General features: G+C 39.2%; 1 protein-coding gene across 7 annotated transcripts; it reads right to left on the bottom strand.

The window, feature by feature from the left end:
- Positions 1-297: 297 nt before the first annotated feature.
- On the bottom strand, positions 298-26,234 carry LOC135116162 (transcriptional protein SWT1-like). 7 transcript variants are annotated; one of them, XM_064033426.1, is made up of 8 exons: positions 26,035-26,228; positions 23,581-23,645; positions 23,251-23,337; positions 20,841-20,952; positions 16,377-17,946; positions 10,369-11,246; positions 9,573-9,722; positions 298-7,550 (listed from the first exon to the last, which is right to left on the bottom strand). In XM_064033426.1, exons 4-8 carry the CDS (start codon positions 20,873-20,875, stop codon positions 7,331-7,333), a joined length of 2,853 nt encoding a protein of 950 aa, XP_063889496.1. In that variant the 5' UTR covers positions 20,876-20,952; positions 23,251-23,337; positions 23,581-23,645; positions 26,035-26,228; the 3' UTR covers positions 298-7,330. The 7 variants fall into 7 exon arrangements, 6 of the variants coding, with proteins under 6 accessions (XP_063889496.1, XP_063889501.1, XP_063889497.1 ...); XR_010276197.1 differs by having other exon boundaries at positions 7,413-7,550; positions 9,573-9,679; XM_064033431.1 differs by lacking the exon at positions 20,841-20,952.

Raw genomic sequence — 26,234 nt, 5'->3', positions numbered from 1 at the left:
AAAGGATAGAAGTGAAAATTACATAAAATGAATGAGAGAGAGAGAGAGAGAGAGAGAGAGAGAGAGAGAGAGAGAGAGAGAGAGAGAGAGAGAGAGAGAGAGAGAGAGAGAGAGAGAGTGTGTGTGTGGTATCACTCTATTGTTCCTTATCTCTGACAGATAAGGGAAAAGGGAGGTGACAGGAAGGGAGGTTTGAGACAAAAGGAAAGGGAGAGGAAAGGAATAAAGGGAAGGGATAGGCAGTGGATAGATAAGTAGCAGCTCACAGACCAGGCAAGTTAGCCTTGCAAGAAATAGTTTATTATTCTGATTAATTCTTTATTAAAATTTCAGTGCTCACAGGAATGGCGAGTTTGTCTTGCAAGTTTGGGTTCATTATTGTGACTGAATTTCTAATTAAAATTTCAGTGCTCACATGAGACAAGTTTGTTATACCAGTTCTGATTTGTTATTTGATTAAATATTTATCAAAATTTCAGTATATTATTGCAGTTGTACATTATAACGAGCATGCATTGTTGCATACCCTACTGTATATCATCCTTTAATCTATACACCAGGGTCAGATCCCCCTGAAAGGAAGGTTACAAAGACAAGGCATCACACCTGTCACACTGTGGGAATAAGAACAAAGCAGCAACATCCCCAGCCCTGTCATGCTGCCTCACTGACTTGCACAGGGGACATGGTGGCAATATTCCTCCAACCAGCCACAGTGTGCTGCCAGGCAGAGCCCATCCCAACCACTGGTAGAGTGGTGGTGATGCAATACAGCAGTGGAAATCCATGCTTGCCAATATCTGAAGGACTACAACACTTTAAATAAGATTCCCACTACACATCATTTGCCAGTAATGTCCACTTCTTGATCATAAGATGTATTTGACTGTTATTATGGAATCCTGTGGTCTGTATATCACACCATATATCGTAATGATAATGTGTGTGTGTGTGTGTGTGTGTGTGTGTGGAAGCTGCCATGTTTGCCAGCACCTGGGTACACCTTTACATAAAACATATCTTTATCTTACAAGATTTTGAAAGAGAATTTACTGATATTTTGTAGAAAAAATTGTTGTTTTTCTGCCATGTGTTTGAACCTTGTAGAATATCTGCAGTAAAACTATTAGGAAAACACTGTAAGACATCTCTAATCAGAGCAGCTTCATTAACTTTTCTTTTGTAGTTAGAGCAGCTGTATAAGTGTGTGGTCTGCTTACAGATTTATTATCAGAAATAGAGTACTGACTGATCAAAAATTTTCTTTTTTATTTCTGTTATTAATATTTTTCAGTCTCAAGCTCAGCCATCTTTTTTTTTTCTGTGGTATACATTACTGTAAATAAAAGCTGTATTACTTAGTCTTTAGCAAGAAGGCAGTTAATTTCTGCCTTTGCTTGCTGACTGACTTTCAGCACTCATCATAAAGGATGTTGTTTCTAAAATTTTTATATATTCATTGAATAGTTATGGAAGTTATTTATTGTTTGTTGGGGAAAAATAATTTGGTATTGTTACATTAGAAATGAGAGGTGAAATTGTTAGTAGGCTTCTGTGCTCACTGGATTGTTGCTTGGTACAGCTCATCTTCGTCACTGCCACTAACAGCACACCACACACTGTTCTGCATTCTGTGCCAACATCTTATTTATATGGCTGCATTAGTGTGCTGTCACATTAGTAGCTTTTCTGTAACTTTCTCAACATTTTGAAAATAGACAATTTCTTGAATGCACATCACAGAAACTACTATTTGTTTGCATTTTTGTCAACTGCAAACAAACATGACTCGGACACAAGGGCAAGTAGTCATCTCTCTGCACTTATGTCTTGTCAACTGCAGACTTACCAAACTAGGTAAACTAGGTAAAGTCATGACCGACTTGTTGGGATGCAAAAAAACCTTTCTTGAGGCATCTGTCATCTTTGTGGTCCCAGAGGCAATGGTGGTTTTGTTTGCTCTAAGCTACCTGAGCTCTAAGCTCTAAGTCCTCTTAGAGATATGACCACCTAGGATGATTTATTGTGTCCACATAAGAACTAAAATTTGGCTTAAAACAGAAAGACCTCCACAAGAACTAGATACCAATCTATTCATACAAGACACTGTTACTTGTTATAAAACCACTAATTTAATGTAACATGTACTATTACTTGATTTATTTAGTATTAAATATTGTCTTGCAAACAATAGTATTTTACTCTGAATATTTACATGGATTTTGATTTGCCTCTGGAGGTTGATGATAACTTTCTCTGCAAAGACAATGGCATCCACTTGAAAGCAGCTAGCACATGGTGATGGAACAAACAAGACAACACTGAAAGTGTAACCATCTACTCAAGAGGTGACAGTGTGATGGTGCCTTTAGATGCAAGATGATTTTTTTGCATTTCTTATTTTCTTTCAACTTCATTTCATGTGTGTGTATGGTATAAATGAGAAAAAGAAAGAGCATATTGGGGTTTGCTTATGATAGTAATAGCCACCAGATGTAAAGTATGGTGTTCTATGATATGTCAGTTACAATTGTGTCTGTGTGTGTATGAGGACATGGGCTGGACATACATATTTGAAGAATACCACCAATAGATTCCCTAAGCATCTTAAAAGGCAGCTATGAGGGATGAGGCAAGGGGGATAGGGATCTGCTTCTCTGCATTTTTATTTCCGTAATGAGACAGGATGATGTTTTCTTTGCTACCCACTGCCTGAACTTCACCAAGCATAAAATCTACAATTGCAATAATGGCTGCTATATCCAAAAATTTGTCAACACAGTTGGAATTTCAGTTATATGAAGTCCAAAACTTCAGTGTAGTGTTTCAATGATTTTTAATTCTGGTATGATGTGAAAGCAATGGGCATTCAGCATAAACTTTAGAATTAGAATTTAATAACTATATGTGCCTATATGTGCCCCTGCTAAAAGAAATAAATAAAACATATAAATAAATAAATAAATAAATACATTAATAAAAAAACAAATAAATAAATAAAATTACCATATTTAGCAAATAATGTCAAGCACTTCTAATCAAAATTCTTGAAAAAAAAAAAAAAAAAAAAAAAATCCCTATGGATTTATGGTTTGTGATTCACTTTATCACCACTGTCCTATATGATTCTGGTGTAGGGCAAAGACCACCCCCAAGCATCTGGAAGGGTGGTGGTGATGCCATGCTGACTCTGCATCTTGGAACTTGTCTACAGTGTGAAAGGAGAAAAATGGCCAAGCTGTCTTTGCCTTACATAAAATTTGAACTCAGGTTCTATCAGTTGTGAGTCAAGCAACCTAATCCTTACACTATTGGACTGCATGGTTGTCTTAGGGGTTGTCAACTCAGTATGGTTTCATATTACTGGTTACCATAATACAGCTCAAATAGAATTTTAACTTGATGGCATTTTCAATTTATGATGGATTTTCTGATTACAACTCTATTATAAGCCAGGATCAGGTGATGTATGTGTACACAAAAGCCTTAAAAGCACCTTATTGGCAACTACAAAGAGGTAGTAGGTTTTGCCTCATGTAAGCCTCAATAATTTAAATTTTAACAATGATCACTAACAAATCTGCCCTACTTACCAAAAATAAAGACAACAGCTGCAAACATTTTTTTTTTTCTGCATGCTGACCATACAGAAACAGTTGGATATTGCAGAAGTCTAAATATAAATAATTTAAAACTCCTACATAATGTAGTGTGACTAAATTTATGCTGTATTCCTATTGTTAGTAGTTAGCAGTAGATGATCTTAAAATTTGTAAGTCTCATTGTGAAGGCTACTGTTGCCTAAAATTTAAACATAATATTTCTCACAGGAACTGTTTTCTTATGACAATGAAATTACTCAAGGCAGGTATGTACTTATGTGGTAATGAGGCAATGTTGTATGACAGGTTGACTTGACTTACTAGTCTCTAAACCAATTACCATGACTGAGTAATGCAGTAGTTCATGTACTCCACTCATAACAGAGAGAACTGCAGGTTAGGAGTTTTGAGTTTTGAGTAAAGTCAGCAGTGATATCCATCACATATAGTAATGCACATAATAAACCTTCTGCAACATCATGAAGGGCACACATGTCTATCTTCCTTTTAATGCTTAAAAATTTAGAATTCTTATAAAAGGGACATGTGCAACTGCAAATGAATCTTTTTTTCATTCACTTGTGAATTTTTTGCTTGGAAATCTTAAGCTAAGTGAGGACTGACAGGACAGTGTTCCCCTTTCACACTGCAGTTCATGTTCACCTAGGAGAGAATAGACCTTGAATTTGTGGTACAGGAACTGTGACACACAGACAGACAATGGAATGACAAGAGGAGAGGATATGAGGTTAATAAACTATAAAGTGATAACAGGAGTGCTTAATGCAGTGCAGGCAACTGAACATTAAGAGCTTAAGACTGTGTGCTGATCTAATGATAAGGGATGTGAAAAGACCAAAAAGAAAAAGGGAGGAGGATAAAGGTATGGCAATTAAAGGATCCCAACAAAAGAAGAGAATTTCATAAGAAACTGGTAGAGAAAACTGGTAAAGATGAGAGTGGGTAGACATAATGCAGTTTTATGGAGGTAAGAAAAGAGAGGCTTGTGGGAGAATAACTTAGCTAAGAGAAAGAAACAAGGTGGTAGTGTGAGGGAGAATACAAAGAACTAGGCTGAAGGAGAGAGAGAAACATGGCTGTGGTGTGAGGAGATGAAACAACCAATATCAGAGAAGAGAATGCACAGAGAAAGGCAAGCAAAGTAAACTAAGGAAAGCAGGAGAATACATAAGAAGTCTAGATAGATGGAGAATGGTGGAGAGAGCAGCAGTAACAGCAAAGGAGGCAGCATGGCAGGAGTGGAATTAAGATACTGATGGTGCAGAAGGATAGTAAAACAAGCAGATGAAGAATGATACAGAAAGGATGTTGTTGGAGCTTTATATACACACATGTCAAGGCTGAAAATGGGAATATCTTGGAAAAGATGTAAGGGAGAAATGGAAAGAATATCTTCAAAAACTATTGAATGATGTGAATCCACATGAAAGAGGAGATGGAAACTAAAGAGAAAATCTAGAAAAGAATGTTACAAAGGAAGAGGTCAAGACTGCCTTGGAGAAGCTGAAGAAAGGGAAAGCATCTGGATCAATGGAACTGTCAAGTGATGTACTGAGGGCAGCTGGAAACAATGGTATTGTGAGAATAAGAAATGTGTATAGCAAGGTGCAGGGCAGAGAAGAGATGCCAGTTGAGCAGGGAGTTACTTTCACAATACAGAGAGAAAGGAGATATGGTAAATATTTTGAAGAGAGTTTAATGGAGCATGGAAACTATGAGAGGAGATTTTAGAGGAATGATTGAAGTTGAGGTTGAATACAAGAAAGATCAACATTAGATGCAATATTTATAGTAAGACGAGTGCAGGGGACGTATGCACGGGGGAAGAGAGGATTTCAGGATCTTGTCAATTTGTAGAAGGGATGTAAAATGGTTCCAAAACAGAGTTTAAACATACATTAAGGAGACAGTGCTAGATAGATTGGTTGGTTTGTTGATGGCTTTGTACATGAACACAAGATGAAGAGTGAGGACTGAGCCAAGAAACAAATGAGTATGAGGCAGGAGAGGAATCTGGGGTTCCTTAGGGGATCTGACATGAGTCCTATGCTTTTTATAGAGATTAAAGAGGCAAAGAGGGAAAAATAAAAGAGGATGGTGTGAGTTATTATACAATACACTAAAGATTTGGGGATAACAGGAGATGGCAGAGAGGAAGCAATTGAAAGATTTGCCAAATGAAAGATTGGGATAGAGAGGAAAAATCTGAAGGTCTGGACATTAACATGGAAATGAAGGGTGATACCACCAGGGAAAGCAAGAGTGAGGAAGATATTCATGCAGTTGTCATGGTTGAGGTGTGGGTGCTAAATCCATCTTGAGCATGGGATGTGGGAAGTAGAGTCACAAGAGATATGCAAGGATAAAAAATGTGATTCAAGCTGTGGAGACCCACAGGTGCCCAGAGTGAGGGGGTCAGCAACACAGAGAGGAAGAAGAAACACTGGAGGGAGATGGAGATAATCTACAGATAGTGGATTAGTTCTACTATCTGGGAAATGTGGTGTGAACAGAAGCAGCTGTGAGAATAAGAAGAGGAACTATGCAGAGAAAAGGAAAGATAGCAAGATATCATTATGGAACAAGATGAATATCTATTGTGCATGTGTGAGGTTAGTGTTATTGTGTAGTACTAAAACGTGGCCAGTAAAATAAAAGAGATAGAGAACATGATAAAAATAATGACTGCAGAATGCTGAGATGCACACAGCATGAATGGTTGAAGACAAGGTGTGCAATGGTGAAGTGATGAGCATGTAATGACTGCTGAGAAGGTATAAACTAAGATAGTATGGCATGTCAGGAGGAGGAAGGCGTACTCAAGAGTTGGAGGTAGCTGGAAGGAGATGAGAGTAACGACCAAAGAAGACTTGGGGATGGTATGTGGAAGAAGGCATGACAAGAAAATATATACACAGAAAAACAACATTTTAGCAACAAATAATTGAAGGTCATAAAGATATGCATATAAATTGGATATTAAGAAATGCAAACGAAAACATTAAATTTGATAGTATTAATTCAAAACAGGAAAACATGATTATTATTCACATCCTTTCCATAAAAAAGTATGTAAATGATTTGTCTAGTAGTATTCCTTTATCATACTATGCTTGATGAACAGGAACTAAAGTGTGAAAGGAGATCTGCATAAGTGGGATGTAATCACATACATCAATATATGTTCTTCATTACTAAAGCTGTTTTGTCAGGAACAGAAAAAAAGGTTACAATACATTTCACAAGTTATCAAAAAGGAAGTTCTGCAACACACACACACACACACACACACATCTCTGAATTACTAATTTATCTCTTAAGTACCTCTAAATCCTTAACATGTACTGTATCACAATATTCTGAGCACCACTTGTTCAAAGGCAACATGAACTGGCAATTGTTTTTATGTACAAAAATGCAAGGTAAAAGGATGAAATAAGTATAAACAATGAAGTGGTGTAGATGAGATAGATCTGACTATGGTAAACAGTCAAACAGGATGACTGATTATCAATAGAATGACATACTGAAAAAAAAAAAAAAAAATGTATATATAAAATGATTTACAAGTGAAAATAACAGAAATATAAGAGATCAGCAGGTATACACAGTTGGTGAATTACAACCAAGATGGAGGCTAATTGTTAAGGAGTCATCCTGAAACAAAAACAGATAATGAAATATACAAAGCAAGTAAACAACAGTAGTCAGAGGTTGGCCAGAACTGGTGTAAGCTGCTGCACCAGACTCTCTAACTCCTGCAGGACACACCCTAGGTACTGTGCACTGCTGGGACTCTCCACAAATTGCCTCAGGTCACACTCTGTGAAGGGCAGGTGTGGGCATGGCAGATGAGCTTCTGACCAAAAGTTACTGAGCATATGACCCAATTCCTGCAGTGCCGAGGAGGTTCTCTCATTGAGACATCTGAAAGTAGGGTGACCAATAACATTAATTAAAGGGGCTACCATGGCCTGGCTTCATTATACTTGTTACTATTGCTGGACATTTTCTATAACTGGGGACAATTCTTAAGTAGATACCACAGAGATGCACTCTCAGGAAGCATAATGAACACAGGTTGTGCAGTATGTAGGGGTCTCATGGGACTAGAGTAAGATTATGATGTAGAGGGTGGTCCATAAGTCTGGACATGTTCTTCTTTCAGCATTTCCCTAGAGTCAGGTTGGTGGCATGTACAAGTCTCCTCCAGTTTACTAATGATGCATCATAAATCAATGGGTATATGGAATTACTTCATCAAGTTCATGTGAATCATGCAAAATGCATCAAACTTTGTATCACTAAGGGGACATGTTAAAGATATTACTGAATTATAAATATTAGAAATATGCATTTTTTTCCCATGTGTCTAGACTTTTTTTGGTCACCTGTAGGTTAGGATAAGGATAGGAATTTATATTAGGTAAGGGGGCAGGATTTGGATTAGGATTAAGGAGTAACTGGCAATTCTGCTTCTGAATGTGTCAGGAATGGAACTGTTAACTGTATCTGAAAGATGACTCCCTCTTGGATGCTTCAAGGAAACAATGAACACCTAAATGCTGTCTGCCAAGTGTGCTATTTGAAACTGTGGTTGCCTCTGGGAAATTATGCTTTTCTATATATATATATATATATATATATATATATATATATATATATATATATATATATATATATATATATATATATATATATATATATATATATATATATATGAGTTGTTCTGGCCAAGGCACAAAAAAAAAAAAAAAAAGGCCCACTAAAAATGCCAGTCCCAAAATATTATCCAAAAAATTTACAAGGAAAAGTATTATAGAGTAGAAATAAGTGGCATTTTTAGTGGGCCTTTTTTTTTTTTGTGCCTTGGCCAGAACAACTCTCTCTCTCTCTCTCTCTCTCTCTCTCTCTCTCTCTCTCTCTCTCTCTCTCTCTCTCTCTCTCTCTCTCTCTATATAGAAGAGTTGTTCTGGCCAAGGAAAAATGCCAGTCACAAAATATTATCCTAAAAAATTTACAAGGAAAAGTACTATAGAGTAGAAATAAGTGTCTTTGTTGGTGTCAATTAGCTTATTTGTGATTTTATGTATGATCTGATGTCTACATAATGATCCAGTCATGTGTACCATCTCAGCAAGGTGACTGATGCAGTGTGTCTGTGAGAAAAGGCAGTGTCAAAGTTAGGTTTGTGGAGCCTGTATAAAGGAATAAATTTGTTAGTTCGGTTAATTTAATCTTATGACACTCATCTGGCCTGAATGTCTTTAGAGAACATGTTACAACTGCTTGTGTTCCTGAGACATAAGGCTGATAGATAAACTTGCATTCCTGAGGCTGGTAGACAAACTTAAGTTCCTGAGACATGAGGCTGATAGACAAACTTGTGTTCCTGAGACATGAGACTGATAGACAAACTTGTGTTCCTGAGACATGAGGCTGATAGACAAACTTGTGTTCCTGAGACATGAGGCTGATAGACAAACTTGTGTTTCTGAGACATGAGGCTGATAGACAAACTTGTGTTCCTGAGACATGAGGCTGATAGACAAACTTGTGTTCCTGAGACATGAAACTGACAGATAACCTTGTGTTCCTGACTCATAAGTGAAAGTGGTGATGAGGTAATGGAGGAAGTTGACTAGAACCATTAGTGACTGATTCCATCCATATGAAAGGACAGATGGTGGAGGAAGCTGAGGGTTAAGACCAAAAGTGCTGAATAGAAGCACCATTGCTTCATCCACACCCCAATCAACCTTACTGAATGAAGGATAATAAAGAACTTTTCATTTGCCTATACAGGGTGTATCAAAAAGTTTCTGTAAACACTGCTAGTAGTAAAGAATATGTTACTTTAAGTAAAAAAAAATTTCTTTACACATGCTTTAATCCTTTGTTTTAAGTGTGAGTTGACATGGCAATCCTGGCAGGCTGCAAACAACTTACCTTGTGATAGCTGTGCCCAAGCTCATGATAACTTTGTGAAGGTTTATGCCACTAGTTCTTGCATTGTCTGGTGTCAGCACCTTACACTCACTGATGCTGGACAAAGTCTGCAAGTTGTGTTGCATACCAAAGGTGGTCAATACCAAGGCTCTGCAAATGTTAAAATATCCATAAAAAAGTAAGTGTTAAGCAATTACCACATACATACATGAGGATACTATATTCTAGACAAATAACCTCTCCTATAACTGAGTGACAGTGCCAAGGTGAATTACTGATCTGAGTGTTGATTTAGGCATAATACTGCTATTTTAGAGGTCAGACATGTATAAAATCACAATAAACAAGATGTTGTTAAGGCTCAAAGTCTTTTTGGTGACAGCAGAGAACAGATCACACCTTGCCACAGACACACTCACTGCAGTAAATCGAGAGAGAGAGAGAGAGAGAGAGAGAGAGAGAGAGAGAGAGAGAGAGAGAGAGAGAGAGAGAGAGAGAGAGAGAGAGAGAGAGAGAGAGAGAGAGAGAGAGAGAGAGAGAGAGAGAGAGAGAGAGAGAGAGAGAGAGAGAGAGAGAGAGAGAGAGAGAGAGAGAGAGAGAGAGAGAGAGAGAGAGAGAGAGAGAGAGAGAGAGAGAGAGAGAGAGAGAGAGAGAGAGAGAGAGAGAGAGAGAGAGAGAGAGAGAGAGAGAGAGAGAGAGAGAGAGAGAGAGAGAGAGAGAGAGAGAGAGAGAGAGAGAGAGAGAGAGAAGGGGGGGGAAGGGAAGAGAACAGAAAACAACAGCAGCAAATACATACACAAAGTGGGTTACATGAGCCCCAACTTGATTGATCATCTTCTCCACATTGATCACTCCACTCATGGTGCTGGACTGATGGGAGTCTTCCCCACCATCAACAGAGGGCGGAGTGCTGCAGGTACGTGGGGAAAGGGGCGTTTCTGACATGTCCACAACAACAGAGGAGGAATCCTGCACTGGAAGAACATGCTTGCTGTAAGATTTTGATTTAAAGTAAGAGTAGAGCTGCTGTACTCTGGCTCGGAGCTTCTGCACATCAACCTGGGAGGCGATGAGTAACTTGTTGATTTCTGCCAGTAACTCCTTCACTCTGCTGGGAAACCTATCTGTCATGGCAGCAATCCAGTGCTTCTCCCAACAGGCAAACAAATCTTTAAGGCTCCAAGGAGGTTTGTGCATAATGATGGTCACCCACAAGTCCTCATAGATTTCCTTCATCACATCTTGCAGAATGTTGCTCAGGGTGTGATGCAGTGAGGTGGTGATCCTCTCTAACAGTAATGTGTCTTCAGGTGCCATGGAGCAGCTGGGTCTTCTGACTTTCTGATCTGGTCTGTGCTTGTGCTGCTTTGGGTGCTGCCTTGGGACAACAGTGGAGGGTGCTACCTCACTCACAACCCTATCAACTTCATTCAAACTGACATCTTTCATATTTGACTCCTCACACTTTGATAGAACCAGAGAAGGTCCTGGAGAGGCATCTCTATGTCCAGCAGAGAGCTTTCCAAGTTTGGTCCTGAGATCTTTGGCACTGAAGGCTGAGAGGTTTGACATGAGGGCCTTGTTACGCAAGTTAACATCATTGGTGAGGAGACACACCTCCAGCCCTTCCCTGGCCAGCAGCAAGCAGCAGTCTCGAACCAGGTCATCAGCACTCTGTTGAGAACATGAAAATTTGGCAATGGAGGCTTATCTCTCTATCTCAGGAATGCTTGAGGGATGTTTGAGGACCCTTAAGGAGGTTTAATGTCACCTGTGGCAAGTAATGGAAAAATATCTTTTTATCACTCTACTATAATGTCATAATACTATTTGTTCATAATTAAATTTTACGATAAGTGAACTTTATACTAATTATGTATTATAATGATGAGCAGGCTATTGCACATCTGGTATGTCTAGTTACCCTAGTAACGTGGCCTGAGGGTACATTCATAGTGGCATGACTACTGGCTGGTGAACCACTGATTTTGTTGAAGTGGCTCAGTTTTTTTTTTTTTTTATGTAGGAGGGACACTGGCTAAGGGCAACAAAAATGCAACAAAAAAAAAAGCCCACTGAGATACCAGTCCCAGAAAAGGGTCCAAAGTGGTAGTCAAAAATTGAAGGATAAGTGTCTTGAAACCTCCCTCTTGAAGGAATTCAAGTCATAGGAAGGTGGAAATACAGAAGCAGGCAGGGAGTTCCAGAGTTTACCAGAATAGGGGTGAGGGAAAGAAGAAAGTCTTGTGCAGCAAGGCCGTGGGAGGAGGGGAGGCATGTAGTTAGCAAGATCAGAAGCGCAGTTAGCATGAAAATAATGATAGAACACAGCTAGAGATGTAACACTGCAGAAAATGAGAGAGAGGCTGAAGACAGTCAGTTAGAGGAGAGGAGCTGATGAGATGAAAAGCTTTTGATTCCACCCTGTCTAGAAGAGCAGTATGAGTGGAACCCCCCAGACATGTGAAGCATACTCCATACATGGACAGATAAGGCCCTTGTACAGAGTTAGCAGCTAGGGGGGTGTGAAAAACTGGCAGAGACATCTCAGAATGCCTAACTTCACAGAAGCTGTTTCAGCTAGAGATGAAATGTGAAGTTTCCAGTTCAGATTATAAGTAAAGGACAGACCAAGGTTGTTCAGTGTAGAAGAGGGGGATAGGTGAGTGTCACTGAAGAAGAGGGGATAGTTGTCTGGAAGGTTGTGTTGAGTTGATAGATGGAGGAATTGAATTTTTGAGGCATTGAACAATACCAAGTTTGCTCTGCCCCAATCAGAAATTTTAGAAAGATCAGAAGTCAGGTGTTCTGTGGCTTCCATGGGTGAGATGTTTGCTTCCTGAAGGGTTGGACGTCTATAAAAAGACGTGGAAAAGTGCAGGGTGATATCATCAGCGTAGGAGTGGATAGGACAAGAAGTTTAATTTAGAAGGTCATTGATGAATAATAAGAAGAGAGTGGATAACAGGACAGAACCCTGAGGAACACCACTGTTAATAGATTTAGGAGAAAAACAGTAACCGTCTACCACAGCAGCAATAGAATGGTCAGAAAGGAAACTTGAGATGAAGTTACAGAGAGAAGGATAGAAACAGTAAGAGGGTAGTTTGGAAATCAAAGCTTTGTGCCAGACTCTATCAAAAGCTTTTGATATGTCCAAGGCAACAGCAAAATTTTCACCAAAATCTCTAAAAGAGGATGACCAAGACTCAGTTAAGGAAAGCCAGAAGATCACCAGTAGAGCGACCTTGACGGAACCCATACTGGCGATCAGATAGAAGGTTGTGAAGTGATAGATGTTTAAGAATCTTCTTGTTGAGGATAGATTCAAAAACTTTAGATAGGTAGGAAATTAAAGCAATAGGACGGTAGTTTGAGAGATCAGAACGGTCACCCTTTTTTGGAACAGGCTGAATATAGGCAAACTTTCAGCAAGAAGGAAAGGTAGATGTTGACAGACAGACCTGAAAGAGTTTGACTAGGCAAGGTGCAAGCACAGAGGCACAGTTTCAGAGAACAATGGGAGGAACCCCATCAGGTCCATAAGCCTTCTGCGGGTTTAGGCCAGCAAGGGCATGGAAAACATCACTGCAAATAATTCTAATAGGTAGCATGAAGTAGTCAGAGGGTGGAGGGGAGGGAGGAACAAACCCAGAATCATCCAAGGTAGAGTTTTTAGCAAAGATTTGAGCGAAGAGTTCAGCTTTAGAAAGAGATGTGATAGCAGTGGTGCCATCTGGTTGAAATAAAGGAGGAAAAGAAGAAGAAGCAAAGTTACTGGATATTTTTGGCTAGATGCCAGAAGTCACGAGGGAAGTTAGATCTTGAAAGATTTTGACATTCTGTTAATGAAGGAGTGTACAGACTTGGCATGGTTCTGGGCAGAAATATAAAGTGCATGAGATTCTGGTGATGGAATGCTTAAGTAACTTTTGTGGGCCACCTCTCTATCATGTATAGCATGAGAACACGCTATGTTAAACCAAGGTTTGGAAGGTTTAGGTTGAGAAAAAAGAATGAGGAATGTATGCCTCCATGCCAGACATTATCACCTCTATTATGCACCCAGCACACAAAGACAGGTTTCTGACATGGAAGCAGTAGTCATTCCAAGGAAAATCAGCAAAATACCTCCTCAGAGACAAAATGCCAGAGGCTCCTTCAATTAGGGGGAATCCTGAGGAGGGATTGGAGTGATAGGACAAGATACAGATATGAGATTGTGATTGAAGGAGCCCAACGGAGAAGAGAGGGTGACAGCATAAGCAGAAGGATTAGAGGTCAGGAAAAGGTCAAGAATGTTGGGCATATCTCCAAGATGGTCAGGAATACGAGTAGGGTGTTGCACCAACTGCTCTAGGTCATGGAGGATAGTAAAGTTGAAGACTAGTTCACCAGGATGGTCAGTGAAGGGAGAGGAAAGCCAAAGCTGGTGGTGAACATTGAAGTCTCCAAGAATGGAGATCTCTGCAAAAGGGAGGAGAGTCAAAATGTGCTACACTTTGGAAGTTAAGTAGTCAAAGAATTTCTTATAGTCAGAGGAGTTAGGTGAGAGGTATACAGCACAGATAAATTTAGTTTGAGAATGACTCTAGTTGTAGCCAAATGGGAGAGAACTTGAAAGATTCAAGAGCGTGGGCATGAGAGCAGGTTAAGTCATTGCACACATAAACGCAACATCCAGCTTTGGATCAAAAAAAGAGGATAGAGAAAGTAGGAGGGAACAGAAAAGGGGCTACTGTCAGTTGCCTCAGACACCTGAGTTTCAGTGAGGAAAAGAAGATGAGGTTTAGAAGAAGAGAGGTGGTGTCCTACAGATTGAAAATTTGATCTTTGACTGCAAATGTTGCAGAAGTTAATGAAGAAAAAGTTGAGGGGTGTGTCAAGACACTTAAGGTCACTGACAGAAGGGCAGTCCGACCAGGAGACACTTGTGGTCTCCTCTCCAGATGGGGACTCCAAGGCTGGTGTAGGAATCACTATGATAATTTTGAAATTTTGAGTGAAGTATGTGTGTGTTATTAGGTGCTTGTAGTTTTGTGTGGAGGAAGAGAGTTGCCTTTAGAGGACAGTCTGTGACTGCCCCCTTGTGTTGTGAGACACAAAGGGAAACCTTCAGTGAGGTCACAGCTGGGTTTAATGATAAGTTCACAGCACCCCATTGATCCAGTGCTTTAGATCTCACTGGGAGTAATTATCATTTTGGCAGGTGCCTACTGCCTCCTCCTGTGTAGTTGTTGACAGTTATAGTTAGTTGATGTCTTGTGGGCACAGAGGCTGCACATCGTTGTGCTCTCTATGATGACATTCAATAGATTAATTACTATGCATACTCACACTGAAGGCAATATGAACCCCACATCACATATTGACCACCTATTGTGGCCTTATCACTCAAAAAGGTTGAGCACCACTGATTAATCTGATGGTCTCTCTCACTGAGTGTCCCCCAAGGGTGTGGCTACAATAGAAGAGATTCTGCTTAGTCAAAGTTCTGCTCCTACTAGCAACTCCTTCACATAATTATATACATATAGTTTCAGTGTATGCCCTACAGCAAAGAAGGTCAAATGAAGAGAAGGTAAGAATTTCAGGAAAAGATATCAGACAGGATCTTGAAGGTTCTGTAAGGAGAAATAGTGATACTTGCTGCAGACATGGATGCATTTATTGGTGGGATTGAAGTTGAGACAATGATGGTGCAGAAGGTAAGCAAATGTCTTGGACAAGATCCGATGGCAATTGCTCTTCTGAACTTGCTGTGTTCCTCCCCCTTTCTCCACAAAACTCTACTTACTCTCATCCTTATTCTGTGCACCTCACTGGCATCTTAACTCTATCCTCCCTTCCACTAATTAAATCTAGAACTCTGATTCTATTTTACCACTTTCCTTACCTGATAGGAACTCATTTCTACACAACTTTCTGGAGACAACAATTATTATTTTTTCATTAATTTTATTTTAGCACCTGGCCAGTTTCCTCTACATGAAAAACAGCACTAAGAAATTATCACATTTATAAGGAGATGAGGATGAATAGATAGATTCTACCCATCACTTAATTCTTCCTGACACCCAAATGAAGATGTGAGGATTAGGAATTAACCAATGTATGCTGCTGGGCCTTGCTATGGATGTGTGAGGCCAGTTAAACTATGGCTAAGCTCCTTGGGTATAGCTTGATGGTCCACTAGACTATTCCTTTCCACACGCCAATGGGGCTAAGAGTGTGAATGATGTGTGTATAATTGTGTGGTGCTTTATCTGAACCACCCTTTGTAGGATTGCCAGCCTGATAGGTAGATCACTGGCTTCCATTTCTACTCAATGTATATTCAAAGACAGAAAAAAGGCTGGAGTGGTTGGACCATGTGAAGAGAAGGGAAGATAGAAGAGTGGAGGTGCAAGGATGGAGACCAAGAAGAGGACCAAAGTGGAAGTGGACAAACTGTGTAAGGGAAGACCTGTGAGCAAAACAACCATCAGAAGATAATGTGCGTAATGTGGTCCAGTGGAGGAGTGCCATCAAAAACAGCAACCCCACATTACCATGGAAAAAGACGCCAAAAAAAGATAATTAAATTCAACAAGTTACTACCAATCTATGCCTCATTTTAGTATTCCTTGTATAACCTGCTATTAAATGTAAATTATATAGCACATAAGAAAATAATGAGTCCAAACTAATCCTGGAAAAAAACAAGAACTAAGGCAACTAGTGAAACCAAAAATATTTCTACAGCTAAGTTTTCAATATGCCATAACAAGACACACTGCCACAACCTCACAACTGTACACTTACTGCTCTCTTGTTTTCCTCCACGGTGATGCGATAGTTGGAATATGTCTGTCCCTGTACTCTGGGATGCTGTTCCTCAAAGTGCTGGTTGCACCACCGCACGGCCACCTGACAGGCCTGGCCAATAGCAGGACTCTTCTTCAGTCCATCCATCTCCTGAAGTGCTATGTATGGCACCACAACGACAGACTCCCGCCCATTCACTGATGTTGATTTTAGCTCCTGCAGGAGGTCAATGTCTCGTATGAGGACATTGGTATCCACCACAAAGTACAACGATGTTGAGCTGAGGCATGTGTTAGAGCTGGACACGTCCTCACTAAGAGCCAATCTAGAGTAACTCGCTGAACCACGAAAGTTGGCAATTTCCATGTTGAGTTCTGCTTCATCTATCTCCATTTCTGTAACTTTGGGATAAGCACTGTCCTCTGATGGTACTGGCACTGGTCTGAACACTTTAGGACTGTCTGTATAAGGCACTTCTTTTGATGAAACAGGTGCTTCCTCCTCCTCCTCCTCCTGCTTTTCTTCTGACCTCATCTTGGCAGACGGTACTTTGTTGTGGTCATCATCTCTATGTAACTCTGGCTGAAAGGTCCCCACAGACTGATCTTGATGGGAGTTGTATCTATTGATTTTCCACAGATTACTTTTACGTGCAACAAAATCAAGATAAATTTGGTCTATTTCACTTTGAGTCTTCCTTGTTTCTTCTTTATGCTTACTGTTTCTTTCCTTCTCCACCTGATGAAAGGGACTTTCTTCTTTAGGTCTTTTGTGTTTTTGTTTTTTCTTCTTTTTAAATTCTTTCTTTCTATCCCCTGAGACACTCTTATTAATTTCCTCAGTCTCATGACTTTCTTTGGTCTTTGAGTGATTTTCTGATGTTGTTGGTGTATCTGTTTCTGTTGTTTGAATGGCAGCAACCGAAAGCTTTAAAGATTCTTTGTTACTTTTCATCTTCTTTGCACTCTGAAGCTCTGTATGAGTTGCTTTCTCATCTTCTTTTTTATCCTCCACTTTCCTCTTTACATTCAAGTTCAAGTCTCTGGTGGCAATCTTCTGGGCCAGTAAGATGCTGGGGTGTAATGCTACAGACTTTTTTGGTGAATTGCTTGTGTTTGAGAATGTGCTGAGAACATTTTTCTTTTTGATAGTAAATTTGACTGTTTTGGATTTATCATTCCCAGTGTTAACATTAGACACTTGGTTGGTCTTGAGACCTTTGCCATCACCAGCATCATTCTTCAGCTCGTGGGTACTCCCTACAGTTGCAGTGGATGGGCCAGAACCAATAGGAGTAAACTTTCCCTTTGTGGGAGATTTTGCTTGTTCCTCCTCCTCACCAGTGGCTTTCTTCACCTCTGGATCATCTTCTCTCAACTTTTTTTTACCTTTCTTTTTGGTCAAATTTTTTAGCTCACTCTCCTTCAAGAGGGATGGATGTTTCCATGATGACTGGCCAGTTTTGACATTGGCATAGTAAGAGAGAGAAGGATAATGACGGGAAGTTTTCACAATCCAGTGAGGAGGAAGGTCCTTCTTGTTGCTGCTGGATGTCATGCTGGCTGTCCTGAAACAAATAAAGGTACAAAAGTGAACACAGTGTCTAAGAAACAATAATTTACTATCAGTTTATATATGATATATACTCTTCCATAACTTTTCTTGTCAGTCACATTAATGATGCAAATGCAATAAAAAAAATGCATCACAGAATTCTATGTAAAACTAAATCTTGTGTGTCATGCCTTCACCACCACCACCACCACCTCTGCAGCAGTATGCAGGTGGTGGTTGTATTCAACTCAGGAATGGTAAAAATCTGAATAATTCTTAACAGAAGTTATCATTTGAACTGAAAACATCACCACATTCATTAACACACAGGTAAATATTGATTACAGTGAATTACAGTGAATCCACAGCACTGGCTGTGCCTATCCCTGCTGTTGCCACCTCAACCATGGAATGACCTGACCTGACCTGGACTAGCTGGATGCACTCTGGAGGATTCACATGTCAAGGACACTGGGGTGGCAATACAGCCCAACCTACTGTGGTTGCATTGATGCCAAGCCACTTTGTTTTTTATCCAGTAGAGCCCCATGCTATTTTAAACTTTTTTTTTCACCTTAATCCTAAAACACCAATAAATTTTTTAATTGCATAATAAAGTAAATAAAATTATCTAAAACTAAGTGGAAAAGGTACAATAATGCTCATCTCGGCTTATTTTTGGCTCTATGGGGGATGGTTATGGAGTGCACTATGGTGCATCCTCAGGCCTGACCACCAGCTTCCCTCATCTTGTGTGCCACTCTGACACTGTATTATTCTTGCTTAACCTTTGCCTTTGCCTTTGACTACAAGCATGCACAACTGTGTTATTTTTATAGGAATAACTTAATCTAAGTTATTTCTGTGTGTAAATTTATACCATATGTAGTGCAGTATGATGACAGTAATTCCACTAAGCCACTGGTATCACCATGTGTGGCTGCTCTCATCACCATGGGCATAATGTGGGTTTCATTCTCAGCCAGTTCATCCTGAGTTGTCTCATACTCATCCCAGGAAGACTCAGACTCAATAAACTCACGATGAGAGTCCAGAAGTGTTGAAGTGAGAGGCGATATGTGTCTGGCTTTCGTATTGAGTCAGCAAATTCTTGAGAGAATGATAGAGGCCCTGAGGGGAGTGGAAGGCTGGCATTCTCAGGGGATAAATTTGGGTGGTGGTGTGGTGATTGAGTGGCTGTGTGGAGGTGTTAGTGATGTGGTGGTATAATCCTGATATCCAGGATCAGGTTGGTGAGTCTTTTGTTGTACCAAGAGCTCTCATCCGCTGAAATTTGGTTGGTGAGTTGTGTCGGTGATGTAACACTGAGGGGGCAGTGTCGGGGCCATTTTGTGGTTGGGGTTGTGGTGGTTTGTAGTGTCTTTGGGGATGGTATTATGGTGCTATAGGTGAACTATGGTGATGGTAGTGATGTCTTGTGAGGTTTAAGGAGGTAAAATACGGGAATTGTTATTAAGCGACTCAGTGGTGGCGTTTGGGGAAATTCCTGCAATTGGGAAAAATATTTCTGCAGCCTATGAAGGAGTAAAAGGGTTTTAGTGCTTTGTGAAGTGATGGGAATGTCATATATTGATGTGTATAACCTTTGACCAATAAGGGAGATGAAATATGAGCCTGAATCTATTGTAACTGAATGTGGGAATTATCCTGTGTCAGTCTAGGGATGAAATTTGTTCCCTAATTTCCTTTAATGTGCACTACCTCAATTTATTTGTAGGTTAACATTATCATTGATATACTCTGTTATCAAATAGAATAATTGTATTTTCTACCCCAACATTGATCTGGTATTGAGGTGATTCCTGGCGTGCTGTGCCAAGGTAAGGATTTTGTGAGAGGGTTTAATAGTTGGTGATTTCGGATAGGTCGGGTAGGTATTCAAGGCCTTTAAAAATCCAGGTCTTTAAAACTTTCTGGGACCAGAGTAATGTCCACTTTCTTGGAAAAGTAACCAGGATTGTGACATAAATGAATGTAAAAAGTATATATATATATATATATATATATATATATATATATATATATATATATATATATATATATATATATATATATATATATATATATATATATATATATATATGTCTGAGAACGGATTAATCCATTTTACATTGATTGCTACATGGAAAATAGTTTCAGTTCTTGAATATTTTGGATTTCAAATGGTATTCAGGAACTAATTAAGTTATGCAACCAAGGTTCCACTGTATATATATCATAAAATCATCAAATATCAAAGAAATTTACACAATAAAATACATACAGCAGATGTTCATATTTCAATTTCCTGATGACAGGTGGCACTCATGTGTCATTTTCCACACCAACACCAATTTTGAATTCACACTATTGTTCACACCTGTGCTTGCTGTTGATGTTCTTTCAATTACATTTCAACTGTGATTTTGAATACATTTTTGCCCATGGGTCCGAAGAAAAGTCACAGCGCAAGTGTTAGTACTGAGTGTAAGTCTATATCCTCCTACACCTACTCCAGCCTTGATTAGCAACATCAACAGGACCCATCAGGTAAATTTAAAATAGTTTTTTACTTAATTATTTTTAATTATTTTATTCAGAATACTCTACGTACATATCATAAATACTGTAATAGGCAGTGGAGTGTGTTTATTTGTGGTTTATAGTGTGGTTATTCCAACTTGTCATTTTTCAACCTAAGTCATGACCTCCAGAACCAATTAATAATGTAGGGTGAGTATACCTGTGTAAAGAGAGAGAGAGAGAGAGAGAGAGAGAGAGAGAGAGAGAGAGAGAGAGAGAGAGAGAGAGAGAGAGAGAGAGAGAGAGAGAGAGAGAGAGAGAGAGAGAGAGAGAGAGAGAGAGAGAGAGAGAGAGAGAGAGAGAGAGAGAGAGAGAGAAACCTACCATGTGTCCAATTTGAAAACCCATGTAGTAGGCATGTCTCATACAGGGACTGCCATGTGTAAGCTTGATGTTTTCTTGCAGCTTCCTTTATTTTCTTGTTCTTAGTGGGCGGCTAGAGGGCCAGAGGGATTAAGATAGGGGTATGGGGTGTGAGGAGGATACAAGAGGGATAAAGTCATCTGCCTAAAGATCAATGTTTAAAAATTATGTAACAAAATTATTCCAAGTAAATGTTTTTAAAAATATCTCATGCTTCTACTAATATTTCTCTCAACCATTTCAATTCAAACAAAGCAATTTTTTTCCCATTATGAGATTATAGACTACAAAAATGTATAATTTTATACAAACACAAAGTGGAGTGAGGATGTGCAGATTGGTGAAAAGCAACCATGTAAGTTAGTTTGGGAACCAGTGGATGAAGGAGAGGCAGAGTAGAGAGAGAGAAGGTGCAATAACTATGGTACTGCTCTACATTTATGCCTTAATATGAACTTTTGGGATGAAAAATCATAGTATCAATAAAGATTATAGTGCACAGATGTTTTTCAATCAATATTCCTTTATTGTGCATTTTATCCCAGAGGTGGAAAGTTGAATTTCTTTGCATTTGGTTGTTAACCAATGGACAAGAAACTCATTTCAGAGTAACTGTCCTCTCTTACTTAGTAGCTACTTTATTAATTTTCAGTCAATATGCTTACATGGAATAAAACTGATATAAAATCAGCATTTTCCTGCAAGAGCTATGTTTGGTTAGGTTTAGATTAAATAAGCTCTTTAATTTCACTATTGATCCCTTCATTATATAGGTCATGGTAAAAAAAAAAAAAAAAAAAAAAAAAAAAAAAAGCACAGAAACAAACAGCCACTCTGAAAATTAATAACCTCAGGTTATTTCTATGGTTAATCTTCCTGTCTTTTACTTGCGTGCTGCATCTGTTCATATATTGAGCAAATTAAAGTAAAAACTCTAACCACTGGATCAGCAAAGACACAGGGTTCCTACACATTCACACACAGTACTCCATTCTGCTTCTACCCCAAGTCTTAACCCTTTTACTGCTATGGTTACCCGGTATAGATCCAACTTGGCCCATTAAATTTAACCAACATGGCTCATCACCAGTGCCAACTTGCTCCATTTTGGGCTGCCAACTTGGCCTTCCTTTTGCATAATGTTTATTTGCATAATGCACAATTTCCTCTCACACACACACTCATTTATAAGTACCTGAGTAAAATTGGTTTTGTGTATGTAGTTCAAGGATTTAAATAATCTCTCAAGACTATCTTAGTCTATCTCTATGTCTGTCAATAAAACCACATACACCTAACTTCTGACCTCTCTAAAATTTCTGATTGGGGCAGAGCAAACTTAGTATTGTTCAATGCCTTGAAACTCGATTCCTCCATCTATCAACTCAACACAACCTTCTCCCCTCTTCTTCAATGACACTCAACTGTCCCTCTTTTCTTCAATGAACATTCTTGGTATGTCCTTTCCATATAATCAAAACTGGAAACTTCATATCTCATTTCTAGCTAAAACAGCTTTTATGAAGTTAGGCATTTTGAGATGTCTCCGTCAGTTTTTCTCACTCCTCCAGCTGCTAACTCTGTACAGGGGCCTTATCTGTCCATGTATGGACCCTGTTTGGGAACTGGAATCTCAGGGTGATTTTTTTTTGGGGGGGGGGGAATTTTGTTGCCCTTGGCTGGTGTCCTTCCTACATAAAAAAAAATAGATAAATAAAAAATAAACTAATTAATAAAAAACGGAACAAGAAATAATGGGTTTAAGTTTGAAAAATTTACGTTCAAGAAAGAGATAGGAAGGAATTACTTCTCAAAAGAGAATGGTAGATAAATGGAAAGGGCTCAGTAATTAGGTTGTTAATGCTGAGTTGTTAGGGATCTTTAAAAGAAGATTAAACAGATTTATGGATGGGGACAACAGATGGAAATAGGTAGGTATGTTTCATACAAGGAATGCCACATGTAGGTCTGGTGGCTTCTTGCAGTTTCCCTCATTTTCTTGTGTTATTATGTTCTATAGTTCCTCATAAAATTCCCCCACTTCCATTCCACTCTCTTTCTTTTGAAATGATACATGCTTTATAGCCCTAGTTCAGTATCAAGTGGAATTTAACTTATGTAACTAAGGGTTATTTGTGATATTGTTTCCAAAACCAAGTCGAGGGGGATTTAAGAGAGGAATATTAGTAAAAAGGAGAAGTGGAGAACCACTTCTCCCTCCACAGGATGAAATAAAGCAGTATAATTAGCTAAATTAATTCTGTATTTTTTAATTAGTCAGCAGTTGCATTCTCAAAAAAGAACCCATCACTGTGACTAATTTTTGCACTTGTGCAACAAATGTGACATACACACACATAAATGAACACACCTTCACTTGGGTAGATCAGTGCCTGCCTGTCCATCACATGTGTGGGTGCATCACTTCCCAGCATTGGCCCAGCAGTGAGTGAGCATGCTTTCCCCAAAAAATATAAATCTTAAAAATTGCTGTCAGCATTATAAATAATTTGTGGTGGGTATATATGGATTCAAATTACTTGGATTGAGAAGTTCTATCATATGAGAAAAGTAAGAAAGTACAATATGGAAATAACCTTAACCTCTTTTCTCAAGATTAATATTTACATGTCTGATAGAATTAATGTTGTAGAATATCATGCAATATATATCAACCTTCAGAAAAGGTTAATGAACTTACGCATCCACACGCTACACCCTCCCCCTCTGAGTGCATGAGAGTCACTGCTGGCTGGCTGCAATACTCTGTGTGGGGCAGAGAGGGGTTAGCCATAACAGGAATCAGAATACTTATTTATTTGAAATTTTTTGCTTAATTATGAAAAAAAAAGAAAAAAAACGCAAAGGTTAGGTTAGGTTAGGATAAGGTTAGTTTAGGTTAAGTTAGGTTGGGGTTAAGTTAGGTTAGTGAAAGCTTTAAGTGGTTAATCTGGATATCACGTCTGTGTTACACACAAGCACGAAACTCATGTGTCATATAGAAGGGTTGGTGACCTCATAAATGTAAAAAAAATTGGGGGACACATCTAATATGGCTGTAATAGCACTCAAGCGTGGAGAAATTCAATATTTTCTAAGTCCAATGAGCTCTGCACCAGTCAAGAGTAAACAGTGAAATTATTTTCTTTTGTTTATAACTGGGATTTGTGAGTAGCAGCATATTAGGATTTTATGATGGGATACAGCTGATCCCTCCAATCGTGCACTGCCGCTCATGAGGCCATTCCTGAGGCCGCTAATTATGACTTTCCACGGTAGGTTCAGCTACATTTTCCACTTGTTTCAGAGATGCATCAGGCATTCTGATAGAGGCTTACTGTCATTTGTTGGTATGGCTACCCTGTGGAGGGAGGTGAAATGAACAGTGCCAGTGTTCAGCTGGAAAAAGTTACTGTGTGGGATATTTAGCAACAGCAATGGTTAAGATGCAATATACAGACATAAGGAAGACATTCCATGTGTTTATTAAGGAAGCTGCCAAACTGTACTCATCATCGCCCTGAGAATCTCCACACCACACCAGCAAGGCATAACGGTATAATTTTTGAGGTCCTTCGTTAGGTTATATTATATAAGGTTTGGTTAAGTTAGGTTAAGCTAGGTTAAGTTAGATTAGGTTAGGCTAAGCTAGGTTAGGTTAACATCCTAGCAAGGGGAGGGAGGCCAGGAGAGGTGCAGCCCCACTGGCTAGGTTAGGTTAAGGAAATTCAAAATATTACGGTAAATTCCCTTAGAATTTTTAACACCCCACATTTTACTTATTTTCATCCCCCCTCAAAATCCCCAATTCCCCACAGGTCTCCAAGCTTATTTGAGGGTTTAGGAGGGTTATCAAGGAATACCCTGCAAATAACTAAGTATTCTGATTCCCATAATGCTAACTACTCCCTGCCCCACAGAACTCTGACAACTGGCCAGTAGTGACTCGCAAGCACTCGGAGGGGGAGGGTGTAGCACGGGGATGCGTCAGTTCATTAACCTTTTACTTTTTTTTTTTAATAAGTTTCCAGAAGTTGATATATATTGCATGATATTCTAAAACCTTAATTACATCTGACATGTATTAACCTCGGAGAAGAAGCTAAGGTAATCTCTATATTCCCTGTAAGAAAAGCCATGTTGAGACTGTTGTAAGAGTAAAAGAATATCAAAATCAACTAGAAAAATGTAGTTTTGTTAAAAAATGTTAAACGGGTGCACATATAAATTGGTAAATTTATAGTTTAAGCCATTACACACTACGTGGTAATAACCTACCTCATTTGTTCTTCTCGCTATTCACATCATTTCTAATGATTACACTACTTGTCGGAAATTAATAATAACGCCACAATAGGCCTGGGAATGCACAGCACTCTCAACTTTTTCCAAGTCCACAGGTAAACATAAATGGGTAATTTCCCCAAAATCTAGAGAAATCTAGGAAAATTTCCCTAAATCTAGGGAAATTCTCTATATCTAGGAAAATACCCCAAACTCTCCCTCTCGCAATTTGACAAGACATTGAGAAGCACTTAATTTAATCTAACCTAACCTAACCCTAACCTAACCTAACAACTGAAGTTCAGGCAACAATACACCATTTATGTTTGCCTGTGGACTTTGAAAAAGTTGAGAGCGCTGTGCATTCCCAGGCCTATTGAGGCGTTATTATTAATTTCCGACAAGTAGTGTAATCATTAGAAATGATGTAAATAGTGAGAAGAACAAAATGAGGTAGGTTATTACCACGTAGTGTGTAATGGCTTAAACTATAATAATACCCTGTTACTTACTGCTGTACAAGTGTTAAGAATGTGAAAAGTTGTAGGTAGGAGTATATATGGAAAAAAATGATTAAGCAGTGCAAGGTTTAGTGACACTCACTCCCCTGCAACCCTGAGCCTGAGACCCATCTGTCAATGTGTGCACCACCCCCACATCACAGGACCTCCATCACCACCACCACCAATATAAGCAAGCAGGAAAATCGTATGAGGTCAGGTTGAGACAAGTACGGACTGATCAGTTCTTTACCTAAGCAGGTCACACACACACACACACACACACACACACATTACGACATTGCATCACCATATGCCTGCCACTAGACGCAATGAAACAACACTTGTCTCCGCCTCGCCTCAACACTCACCTCCAGGCAACGATTCATCACCATCAAAATTTCTCCCCTTCCTCACAACACAACACAACACAACACAAGCTTGGTTATGGTTTCCCTTCCTTGTTTTTGTTCTGGGAACAACACAGTCCAGTCAGAGGCCACACGACACATAGCAAGGCAGGCCACACGATCCACACTCACGAGTCTCCGCGCCAATGTTTTGATGAGTG

The sequence above is a fragment of the Scylla paramamosain genome, chromosome 30 (assembly GCF_035594125.1).
Source record: "Scylla paramamosain isolate STU-SP2022 chromosome 30, ASM3559412v1, whole genome shotgun sequence".
NCBI classification, from domain to species: domain Eukaryota; kingdom Metazoa; phylum Arthropoda; class Malacostraca; order Decapoda; family Portunidae; genus Scylla; species Scylla paramamosain.
Note: the sequence above shows the minus strand (reverse complement) of the source record. Positions and strands in the feature narration are given on the sequence as shown.